At 41.2% G+C, this 13,155-nt stretch overlaps 1 protein-coding gene across 1 annotated transcript in view; it reads left to right on the top strand.

The window, feature by feature from the left end:
- Window positions 1-13,155, top strand: part of ZZEF1 (zinc finger ZZ-type and EF-hand domain containing 1) — a 168,754-nt gene that overhangs the window by 101,445 nt on the left and 54,154 nt on the right. Inside the window, exons 26-29 of the mRNA XM_075852854.1 lie at window positions 631-871; window positions 6,344-6,423; window positions 6,544-6,628; window positions 12,472-12,958. Coding sequence (XP_075708969.1) covers window positions 631-871; window positions 6,344-6,423; window positions 6,544-6,628; window positions 12,472-12,958 — 893 coding nt within the window. The remainder of the gene's footprint in view (window positions 1-630; window positions 872-6,343; window positions 6,424-6,543; window positions 6,629-12,471; window positions 12,959-13,155) is intronic.

Consider the following 13,155-nt stretch of genomic DNA (forward strand, 5'->3'; position numbering starts at 1 on the left):
AAGTTCCAAACGGAATTTTGAGGCAGATATTCTTCCCCCAAAATACTCCGTGTGAACATAGCCTAATGCTGCAGTTCTGTTGCGTTTTTAAAGGAAATAATTGATGGACATAGTTTTTCACCCGTGTTGGTTTGTTAGGCGCTTCCTGTATATAGTTCATTACAAGGCATTGCAGAACTGTTAGCAAAAACGCAAGCAGTTCAGCAACAACTTTGGCAGCGCGGTCATTAACTGCATGCGGTCGGACATTATGAAGATGTAGTTAACTGTACAAAAAACACATTGTAATATAATAGCAGCAGTCTGTCCATAACCAACATTTCACCATTGACTACTATTGAAAATGACTTGCTGCGGTTTAAAAACGCAACATAAACGCACCGTGACCGCACCGTGTGGCCGCACCCTTGGGCCATGTATGAGCTGAGCCACAGCTGCATTTCATAAATGCAACTGTGGTCATTGCTAAAAAACAAGTTATTCCTGGGCAACCATTTTAAGGACAAATTACATGAAATAATTACTACGTGATAAACTAGTTGTCAAATAGAGCAAAATATTACAACCATAGTGTTGAGTTGCAACCTAATATTATGTAAATGCTTTTTTACATTATTATTTTATTTCCAGACTAAGAACTCTCATGCAGATGACTGTCGTAACTTTCTCCTTGACTTTGCAAACTCAGATCCTACCCAGGATTTCTGTGGTCCTAATTCTGAACTTTTCAAAGGACTGGTACAAGCCGTTAGGAAACAGCTGGCAAAGAATGATATAGTTGCGGGTTCTGCGGTTGATCAAGCTGTGAACTGCACCTTTGCTGCACTGGTGTATCTTACGCCACAGTTGTATGGAAAACTGCAAAGATATGGTAAATACACTCATTGTGCTAACATACAAAGGTGGATCTTTTTTTGCAAGGCTTTAACACTGCATAGCATTGACATACGTGTGGAACTGCTATGCACTTTTACCCATCTATTCTTCATAGGGATATCCTGGCCTGCAGATCCAAAGAAAGTTACTGTAGATATGCCCTAAATTATTTTCTTTTCATTTCCCTGCATTAAAAAATTTAACAAAATCAACAATGTGCAATTGTGAGGTAAAAGGAATCCTTCCACCATGTTGTCCTCTATGAAATAAACACAGTGGGTTTTACAGCACCTCTAGGCAATTCCCTGCAATTAGTGCATTACATTTCTGTGTGGGGCACATAAGAGCCTTAACCTCTTAACGCCGAAGGACGGATATATCCGTCGTCTGATCGCGCGGGTGCTGACAGGTTACCCACGCGATCAGCGGCAGGAGCACGGCTGTTCTACACAGCCTGGCTCCTGCCACAACTGCCGGAATCGAAGCGCGCTCCGATTCCAGCAGTTTAACCCATTAAATGCTGCTGTCAATAGCGACAGCGACATCTAATGTGTTTGACAGAGGGAGGGAGATCCCTCTGTCACCCTATCAGCGTCCCCGCAAAGAAATCGCGGGTCGCTGTCGGGTTTCCATGGCAGCCGGGGGCCTAACAAAGGCCCCCATGTCTGTCTTCAGCAAATCCCTGTTAGGCCGGAGGCATGGCCTAAGAGATTGCCTGTCCGTTTTACACTGACAGGCAATAATGCTTTGATATACTAAGTATACCAAAGCATTATATATGCGATCAACAGATCGCATAGTGAAGTCCACTGGTGGGACTAAAAAAAAAAAATGTAAAGCAGTTAGTTTGTGAAGAAAAAAAAAATTGACACTCAAAAAGTGTTTTTATTTAGTAAAAGTATCAAAACTAATACATACACATATATGTTATCCCCACGATCGGAACGACTTGAACAATAAAATGAACACATTAAACTGCCGGATGAACAGCGTCCCAAAAAAACGCAGAAAACGGCAAAATTCTCTCTTCTCCCATTCCCCCCATAAAAAATTAAATAAAAGTTAATCTAGAAGTCCTATGTGCCCCAAAATAGTACTAATGAAAACTACACCCTGGCCTGCAAAAATCAAGCCCACATACGGCCACATTGACGGAAAAATAAAAAAATGACGGCTCTTGGATTGCGGCGATGCAAAAACAAGTATTTTTTTTCTAAAAGGGTTTTTCTTGTGCAAAAGTAGGAAAACATAAAACCTTTACATATTTGGTATCCCCTTAATCGTGCCGACCCACAGAATAAAGTTAACCTGTTATTTACGCTGCATAGTAAACGGTGTAAATTTATAACGTGAAAATCAGTGCTGGAATAGCTGCTTATTTTCAATTCTCTACTAATAATTGATATATTGTAAGCATCTAAAAATGGTGACATTACAAAATACAACTCGTCCCGCAAAAACAAGCCCTTATACGGCTATGTCGACGGAATAAAAAAAAAAAGTTACGAGTCATGGAATGCGACCGTGAAAAAACTAAAAATCCTTGGTCATTAACGTGCAAAATGGCCTGGTCATTAAGGGGTTAAAACCTTTCCTGCTGCCTATGTAAGGAGTCCACATTAGAGATGATGTGCCAGTACTTGTGAGTACATGCGATGCTGTTTAGCCCAACACACAAACCAGAAACCCAGATTATCACATGACTAGTAATAGAAGGTTTTTTCACTACTGTGGGCTGAGAGCAGGAAAGATTGGGGCTCAAATTACCCCTATATTGCTATTTTAAAAATTGCGATAATCTCAGTGGTTGGTTTTGCTGTAGAAAATTTTGCAATAAATTCCTCCGAAATCTGGGTTGAAAGTCTGCACCAAATAGTGTTTTGATATGGTGCAGATTTTCAGTAAGATTTGCTGCTGCAAAGGGGGGATAAAAAAAAAAAATCATACTTGCCTCCCTTGGTGCTTCAGTAATGACACGTCCCTCCTCTCTCTCTCCCCCCCCCCCCCCCCAGCTTGTCTCTGTTGAGCCTGCTTTCTGGGGTAACGTTGCAGATTTTTTACCGGAGGGTTTTCCTCACGGCACACTACCGCTAGACGAAAAGGCACCCAAATATGTCATAACTTGAGGGTCTGTTCTACGCTTTTACAAAGACTTTGTGGTTTAGTCACAATCACAAAAATTGCTGCAAGAAAAAAAGGCTCCTGTAAAGACTCCCTAAAGAAGTAATGGTTACAAATGTCCTAAATGTCAGATAGATGCGGGTCCCACCTCTGGGACCCACGCCTATCTCTAGAACGGGGCCCCCTAAACCCCGTTCTAGCTTTGTTCTCTCCCAGCCACTTGATTACATGTGGAGTTACTGAAACAGCGTAACTCGCGGAGCTACGCGGTTTCCGTAACTCCCATAGAACTGAACAGTAGTTACTGAAACCGAGTAGCTCACGTGCTACACTGCTTCTGTAAGGGCGGATTTACACGAGCGTGTGCGTTTTACGCACGCAAAAAATGCAGCGTTTTGCGTGCGCAAAAGGTACATAACCGCTCCGTGTGTCATCACATAAGATGCGCGGCTGCGTGATTTTCGCGCAGCCGCCATCATTATGACACTCTGTCTGGATGTTTGTAAACAGAAAAGCACGTGGTGCTTTTCTGTTTTTATTCATAGTTTGCCTGGTGTTTCGCGCATCACGCATGTCCCACAGAGGTGCCTCCGTGAGGCATGCGTGATTTTCACGCACCCATTGACTTCAATGCGTGCGTGATGCGCGAAAAAAGCAGAAATATAGGGCCTGTCGTGAGTTTTACGCAGTGGACTCGCAGTGCGCAAAAATCACTGACCATCTGCACTGCCCCATAGACTAACATAGGTCCGTGCGACGCGCGTGAAAATCACGCGCGTTGCACGGACGTATTACACGTTCGTGTAAATCCACCCTTACTGTCATTCACTACTATGGATGTTCGGGAAACACAGTAGTTACGCTGTTTCTGTAACTCCATATGTAGCCAAGTGGCTGCTGGTTCAAGTCCGATAGTGGAACTAATAAAATGTGTAAAAAAAAAAAAAAAAAAAATAAATAAATGTTAGATACATTTTCAGGAGTTTAAAAAATTGAAATATTAAAAGCTAAAAAGAAAAAACAAAAAACCTTTTCCCATTTTTCACCAAGCACAATGTAAAAAATAAAATGTATTTGATATCGCTGTGTCCGTAAAAGTCCGCTCTATTATAATATACCATTATTTAACTGGCATGGGGAGTTTAAAAATTTAAGCCATCAAAATATTTTTTTGGTCACCTTAGTGCTTAAAAAGGTTCTGTCACCAGATTTTGCAACCCCTATCTCGTATTGCAGCAGATCGGCGCTGCAATGTAGATTACAGTAACGTTTTTTTGTTTTTTTTTTAAAACGAGCATTTTTGGCCAAGTTATGACCATTTTTATATTTATGCAAATGAGCCTTTCTAAAGTACAACTGGGCGTGTTTAAAGTAAAAGTACAACTGGGCGTGTATTATGTGCGTACATCGGGGCGTTTTTACTTGTTTTACTAGCTGGGCGTTGTGACTAGGAGTTTGCAGGTAAGTCGATGTAGCTACATCGACTTACCTGCAAACGCCGATGCTGCTGCAGAATCAACTGTAGCCTCTGGTGCCGATGTGTCCTCGCTCGTCCGACACGATGCAGGACCTGGGGCAGGAAGTGAGTGAGGTCACAGCGTGATCTCTGGAGAACACGCTGTGTGTCTGCACTGCCAGAAGCTGGGTGGTAACGAAGAGAAGTGGATGATGCTGATTCGTCAGCATCATACACTTCTATTCACAACGCCCAGCTAGTAAAAGAAGTAAAAACGCCCAGATGTACACACACAATACACGCCCACTTGTACATAACTTTAAACACGCCCAGTTGTACATACACAATACACGCCCAGTTGTACTTTAGAAAGCCTCATTTGCATAAATATAAAAATGGTCATAACTTGGCCAAAAATGCTCGTTTAAAAAAAAACAAAAAAACTTTACTCTTATCTACATTGCAGCACCGATCTGCTGCAATAGCAGATAGGGGTTGCAAAATCTGGTGACCGAGCCTCTTTAAAATATGAACTAAAAAAAAAGTGATCAAATAAATCGTATGTACCAAAAAATGGTGCCAATAAAACTACAGCTCGTCCTGCAAAAAATAAGCCCTCACACCGCTCAATCGATGAAAAAAATATAAAAAAATTTTGGCTCTCAGAATGTGGTGAAACAGAATAAATTATTTTTTAACAAATTAATTTGTTTCCTATTCTCTGTTGTCTAAAACCTGGGTCCGTCTAATGGTCAGGTGCGTCTGAGGGTATGTTCACACGGCCTGAAAAACGGCCGAAAAATCGGAAGCAGAACGCCTCCAAACATCTGCCCATTGATTTCAATGGGAAAACGGCGTTCTGTTCCGACGGAGTGTTTTTCGTGGCGTTTTTTTACGCGTAAAAAAACGGCCCACGAAAAAGAAGTGCAGGTCAATTCTTGGGACGTTTTTGGAGCCGTTTTTTGACTATCGAAAAAAAGCTCCAAAAAAGGCAGCGAAAATCGCGAGTGGCTTAAAAAACTTCTGAAAATCAGGAGCTTTTTTCCCTTGAAATCCGCTCCGTATTTTGAGACGTTTTTGAGTTTGCGTGTGAACATACCCTAACTCCATGTCGAGTTGGCAAGTGTCTTTCCTTCTAAGCAACAATAAGGGTATGTTCACACGCACTAATTACGGACGTAATTCGGGTGTTTTTCCCCCGAATTACGTCCGAAAATAGCGCCTCAATAGCGTTGACAAACATCTGCCCATTGAAAGCAATGGGCAGACGTTTGTTCACACGAGGCGTATATTTACGCGCCGCTGTCAAATGATGGCGCGTAAATAGACGCCCGCGTCAAAGAAGTGACCTGTCACTTCTTTGGCCGTAATTGGAGCCGTTATTCATTGACTCCAATGAATAGCAGCGCCAATTACGTCCGTAATGGATGCGGCGTTCAAGCGCCTGCACATGCCGTTACGGCTGAAATTACCGGGATGTTTTCAGGCGGAAACATCCCCGTAATTTCAGCAGTTACGGACGCTGTCGTGTGAACATACCCTAATAATAAAGACTGCTCACACTGAAAGAAAAGAGTTCCATGGTGACACTCAAGGGGGGAAGTGAAATAACAGATAATAATGAGAGCAGGAGGAGACGCTTGCAGACTGGGCATGGAGCTACTGTCTTCCAGCTGCGAAAATCGCGAGTGGCACAAAAAAACGTCTGAAAATCAGGAGATGTTTTCTCTTAAAAACAGCTCCGTATTTTGAGTCGTTTTTGACTCTGCGTGTGAACATACCCTTATAGTCCGAAAAATACGGTAATTAATTTGATGCTTTGTGTGTGTGTATATGAATAATTGCTTTTTTTTTGTTATATATGTATGTTTTTTTACACATTCCTTACAGTTCTCAGCAGTGGCAATCTTGGTTTAAGTGAAGAATTTGCACAGGTGTATGCTCTGGCAGATGGGATTAGAATATGGATGGTAAGAATTTTTCTTTCTTGGAGATAATGTGCTTCGCTTTAGGATATTATAAATGCTGCGATTAGGCATTTTAATCGTGTTAATTTCACATGTGGATATTTTATTCTATACCCTATACAGCTAGAAATGAAGCAGAAATCTCTGCACGTTGGTGGAAATAACAAGCTTGTTGTTGATGGAGCAGAAATTAACCCAGACACATTAGGTAAGCATTGTATATTCTAATCTAAGTTTTATGATCTGCTCTGTATCCTCTATTACAATAAGGGACCTGCTTTTCTATTCCGTTCGCTCAGAATTTTACTCTGTTGTACAGTAACATAACAGATCCACAACAAGTTATAGCTTTAGGATATGTTCACACAGTTTTTTGCACTTGCTTTGCAGCGTTTTTCGGCCTCAGCCATGGAGTACTGCGGGCAAAAAAACGCTGCGAAAAACTTTCTCTAAATCAATGGGAGGTGAGAGACAGAACAACCGGGGGGAAAAAAAAAAACCGCCGCCTCCCATTGAAATCAATGAGAGGCGATTTAGACCGTTTTTTGGCGTGGTTTCCGCATCAAAATCCGCACCAAAAAACTCAGTATGAACTAGCCCTTAGGTTCGTATGTTCCATTCTTCTGGTTTTACTTACATAATATTTTATTGAATTTGACAAGTAAACAAATGAGTAAGAAGCTAGAACAGTTGCTTCTTTATGGTAGCAAGAATGTATCATTGATCAATTGCAAATGGCTAACATCTCAGTAATTTCTAGTAGATTGTACTAGCAATAGTGCATCACAATGTGGAGAAAAAGAAGGAAGCAGAGAGAGAAGAGATAAAAAAAAATGAGGGGGTAGGCGTTCATTAAAAATTCAACGCAATTTTTCGAACAAGAGACTAGTAAGCTATAAATGGAGATGGGCATGAGCGATCCACTGGCCCCAGATCCTGAGAAATTCGAATGAGTATTGAAGAGAAAACAGGTGAATTGGTCTTAAAAGTATCCAATATGGATAAAAATTCTGAGTGCGTAATATAAAAGGTTTTTTTTCCACTTATGGGCTTATCAATTGTTTCGATAAGTATAAGTAATCAATATTGTGGTCATGTGGTAAGAGAATTTGTGGTGAAGCAGAGCTCCCCAGGGGTCTCTGCTGAGAGGAGTGTGAAAAACCGCATGAGCTAGGCCATAAAAACGGGACCAAAATCACAGTATGCCGAGACAGGTGGACCACACATGCCGCCCCTAAAACAGTTGGCAAGATAGGCAGAAACCATATGGGTTATCTGTGCAGGGACCAAGTACTAGCGCATGAGAACCTTCTATGTAGATTCCAATGTAGTTGTGTTAGTAGAGCTGGAAGAGACTGCATCCCATGCATTGTTCCAATCAGCGCTCTCTCTTGTCCCAGTTAAATCTGACTCCTATTTAGTAACATACGGGTATGTTCACACTGCTTATTTTCGGTCTTTTTTTCGGGCCGTAAACTGCCGAAAAATCGGAAACAGAACGCCTCCAAACATCTGCCAATTGATTTCAATGGGAAATACGGCATTCTGTTCCAATGCGGCGTTTTTTTACGCGGCCATTTTTAAAAACGCCTGCGAAAAAGTGCATGTCACTACTTGAGCCGTTTTTGGAGCCGGTTTTCATTGACTCAATAGAAAAACGGCTACAAAAATGGCCGTAAAAAACGCGAGTTGCTAAAGTCTGAAAATCAGGAGCTGTTTTCCATTGAAAACCGCTCTGAGTAGTTTGACAGGCAACTCCATTCAATGGGGAATAAACAAGTGGGATAGGACCACGAGAATGTGGAGATGTTTTACATATGCGCTCAAAAGAAATGAGAGGATGTGAGGAGTCCAAACCCAATAAACTCATTGGGTTATATCTTATGTTAGTCATGGGCTAACAGGGTACTTTTTCCATGTCATTCTCTGGGCCCACTTATCCACGTAGAAGGCACTTTGAACTGATTTGGGTATGAATCCATTGTTGCAGATCATGTCCACCCATACATGCGGTTTGTCTTCCTTGTGGCAGATGGAATCTTCCAGCAAGGCAATGCTATTGATTCCGCCAAAAAACGGAAACCTTACGGAACCGAGACCAACAGAAACCATTTGCAACGGAAGCATCACCATTGAAATCAATGGTAATGCACATGGAAAGCTATGGTTTGGTTTCCGTTCATGGTTTCCCCTGATAAAAAGGTCTGACGGAACACACGAATGGAACCCCGAGGCAGATGCCTCTCGAGGCAACCCCTCTACAAGGCACCCGTTGCACCTTCTTTTACAGAGTTTAATTTATTTATTTTTAAACTCATTTTGTTGAACTCAAAGCTTGCAATAAAGAAAATACAATATTACAGTATATCATACATCGAGAGATTGAAAAATTGTTTGAAATGTGTTTTGTGTTGTGTATACGGTGCATTGAATGGCATGTCCTCTTTCTCAGAGTAGCATCTCGGCAAATTAGTTACATGACATAAGTAAATATACACCAATATACATACATGCAAAATGAATAAAAATACAATACTCAAGGACATTATCCCATCAAATCTATCCCACACCATGCTCCACTGTCAGCCTGTCCAATAAGGAACACATAGTATTTCCCACATCTAAGGTCGTAGAGGAGGAGAGCCATCCATCCCAAATCTTCCCAAACTTGTGGAGGCATTTCCTATTACTGTAGACTACTCTCTCAAATGGGATGACATTATTAACCAGGGATTTCCATTGTGTAAGCGAAGGAGGTCTATCTACCATCCATCTCAGGGCAATAGCTTTCCTAGCCAGAAATAAAGTTTCCCTGAGAAATATTTGTGTATGAAATGGCCAACTTTACTCCTGCAGCAAACCCAACAAACACACCTCCGTGGTTTTGGGTACAGGTACCGAGACAGTACCAGTCAAAACATCAAGCACTGTATCCCAGAAGTAACTAATATATGTGAACTCCCAAATAAGATGTATGAAGTCTGCCCCCGGAGAGTGACATCTATGACATTCTGTATGTGGCAACCGACCCATAAGATATAAACGAGTTGGAGTAAGGTAGCTCTGGTGTGTTATATACAATTGGGACAGTCCATTATTGACAGAAGGGGAAACAAATAAATGTGACCCTAGGGCCTCTGACCAATCCTCCTCGGATAAGTTGGGAATAATTGTTTTCCAGGTCCAGGCAGCCTGTACAGAGCGTGCTCGACTCGGTTTTTGCATTCAGAAGATGAATGTAAATTGCCGAGATAATTCCCTTTGGTCCCTGTGTCTGCAGAATTCCTATCAATGGGAATTTCGAAAGAGACGGGGACTGTGTTCGAAATTGTGAAGCCAACGCGTGTCGTAGTTGTAAGTATCTAAAGAATTGGGTACGATGTAAATGATAGCATTCCATCATCTGGATAAAGGATAATAACACACTACCCCTAAATACATCTTCAAGACATAGAATCCCGTTAGACTTCCAAAACGTAGACCCTTCCAGCATGTGTAAGTGCGGGAACATGGGATTGTCCCACATCAGAGTCTCCACCTCCAAATCCCCAAAACCGCATAACCGCTTGGCTGCCTTCCAAACCTGATATGCAAGTCTATGTTCTCCAGAACAGGCCACAGGACAGATTGTCCCAGTACCTGCCCCAAAACATACTCTGAAAATTATTCTGGAATCAGGGCAATCCATTCCTTCAAATAGCGGAGTTGGCCACTCAGGAAGTAAATCTAAAAATCAGGCCGTGCCAAGCCACCCTTAACCTTAGGACGCTGGAGTGTGGATAGAGCAAGTTTCCTGTGAGTTCCCCCATACAAAATTAGCTACCAGGGAGTGCAACCTGTCAAAGAATGATCTTGGAATAGGTCCATTAGCATGCTCCAGTAAATCTAAACCTTTCGGTAAAAGGATCATCTTTACCAAGCTTACCCTTCCTGCCACTGATAAAGGCAGAGTCTTCTATGCCCTAAATTTCTGAATAAAGAGTCTCCAGGGGGTAGATATTCTTAACATGAGACTCAACTGGATGTTTCATTATATATATATGCCCAGATATTTAACACGTGTAACCACAGGCAAATTATAATATCAATCCAGTCCACCTCCCATAAAGGCATCAGAGCCGACTTAGTCCAATTGATCAGGAGACCAGAAAAAAAGGCCAAAACGGTTCACAATGTCAATAGCCCTAGGAAGAGTATCATGAACATCGGACATGAAGAGAACTAGATCATCCGCATACTTACCTATTCTACTCTCTCTATTGCCAATAAGCACTCCACGAAATATACTATCCTGACGAATTTGGATGGCAAGAGGTTCTATAGCCAAAGCAAATCGAAGAGGGGACAACGGGCATGCCTATCTAGTTCCCCTACCTAGATGAAAAAAGGCTGTACCCATACCATTCACCAAAAGATTTGCTCTGGGATTCTTATATAAAATGGAAATCCATTTGGAAAACACAGATCCAAATCGAAATCGTGTCAACACCGCTTGTAGATATCTCCATTCGACAGGATCTAAGTCTTTGGCTGAATCAAGTGATCCCAATGCTGGTTTAAATCCCTTCCCACCTGTGAAACCGCCTCGACCCTGCGGATATTCCCCAAAGTGGACCTCCCTGGAATAAAGCCTGATTGATCATTATGTATTAACGAGGTGATAGTAGAATTAAGTCTATTTGCCAAAATTTTAGTCAGAATTTTATCATCTAAATTGAGTAAAGAAATTGGTCTAATGACTCACACTCCATGGGATTTTTTCAAGTTTCAGCAAAATTATAATAGTAGCTTCATATAAAGATGTGGGCAAAGTACCCAATTCAAAAGCTGTTTCGTACATCTGAAGCAATTCAGGACCAATAATCTCAAAATATCTGGAATACACCCCTAAAGGAATCCCATCAGGTCCAGGCGATTTTTCCCATTAGCCAGATCCTTCACAGCAATCTGCAATTCTTCTAGCGTAATAGCCTCATCTAATCTATCTATATGCACTAAGGAGAACTGTGGGAAAGTAATCCCCTCCAAATATTCCGACAGGGAATCATCCGAGTACCCACTCTGGGAAGTGTATAATTCAGTATAAAACCTACGAAATCGGTTTCCAATCTGCTCGGCACAGAGTTTAAAGAGGCTCTGTCACCAGATAAAAAGTGCCCCATCTCCTACATAATCTGATCGGCACTGTAATGTAGATAACAGCAATGGTTTTTATTTTGAAAAATGATAATTTTTGAGCAATTTTAGATTTATGCTAATGAGTTTCTTAATGACCAACTGGGCGTGTATGACGCTGACCAATCGGCGTCATACACTTCTCATTGTTCCAGCTCAGCATGTGTCACTGCACAATCACACTGTAACAATGGGCTGGAACAATGAGAAGTGTATAACGCTGATTGGACAGCGTCATACACGCCCAGTTGGTCATTAGGAAACTCATTAGCATAAATCTAAAATTGCTCAAAAATGATCATTTTTCAAAATAAAAACCACTGCTGTTATCTACATTACAGCGCCGATCAGATTATGTAGAAGATAGGCCACTTATAATCTGGTGACAGAGCCGCTTTAATTTACCTCCGTTTATATGTGGCGGTTACCTGATGGTTTCATTTCTCACTAGTGGCTTACTTGCTTGCATCTCATAATTGTTGTGTCCTTGTTGCAATCAAAATCTTTTCTCCATACATTGGCTTCTGTGTATAAGCACAAGTCCACCACATACTCAATAGGAAGTCAATCTAAAAAAGGAGAGCAGATGGTTACCTTGGCAGCCTTCGTAATTGTGCTTGATCAGCTTTACCATTATTTAATGTGGTACTCAATGTTTTTCGTGTAACAAACATAAAATAGCCATAGAGTGTAAATACAATGTCTGTTTTTACACAAATTTATTTGCTCTCAAAATGTGAACATTCGGGTAAAGGGCTTATGACACAATTTTGTTCTCCGTTATTTTAAACACACTATTAAAAACTGTCTTTGTTATTGACTTGCTTTTAACTTTGAATGTGCTTTTAAGTCTGTGAAATGTTTTCTCCCTTACAGCAAAACAGTGCATTGAGAAGTGTCTCTTACTCTTGAGTTTTATACCTACATCAAGGCCACCAATAGACAGCTGTATTTCTGCAGATGAAGATTTGTTATTAAATAGTCAGAGAAAAGGTTCAATTGTGGAGGCGGATTTTCAAGCTTCAAGTGCCTCACCAATTAATTCCTCACCGGAAGCTGCTCATCCTGGTCTGATTGGGAAGTTTCAAGTGCCTGACCAGGACTTTCAGAAAAAGGATGAATCCGAACTCTTTAAATATGAGACCCCAGTAGGTGCTCAGATGAAAACCTCCGAAAAAGCAGAAGAATCTGCCTCTCCGCCTCCTACTCCTAATCGTAAGGCCCCATTTAGTCGAGCAAGGCTTCGTCTGCTCTCATTTCGCTCCATGGAAGAAGCAAAGGTTTTGCCATCCGTAAAGGAAAAGTATCCTGTTGTGAAGAACATCTTAGATTTTGTAAAGGATCCAACAATTTCCCATGAAAGGTAAAGACTGAAAACTTTACTTCACATTTGTTATATTTAGACCTTAAGGCTTTTAGCAGAAGGTATTATGAAAAATGCCAGCGCAAAATGATCAAAGCAGATCACTCATCCGTATAAATGTGTTCTAATTATCCTTTTATGAGGAAAGAATTTTTAATATGGAAGCGCCTACAATATTCGAAAGTGAAGCTTAATGT

This window comes from Rhinoderma darwinii, chromosome 2 (genome assembly GCF_050947455.1).
Source record: "Rhinoderma darwinii isolate aRhiDar2 chromosome 2, aRhiDar2.hap1, whole genome shotgun sequence".
Classification (NCBI taxonomy): Eukaryota; Metazoa; Chordata; class Amphibia; order Anura; family Rhinodermatidae; genus Rhinoderma; species Rhinoderma darwinii.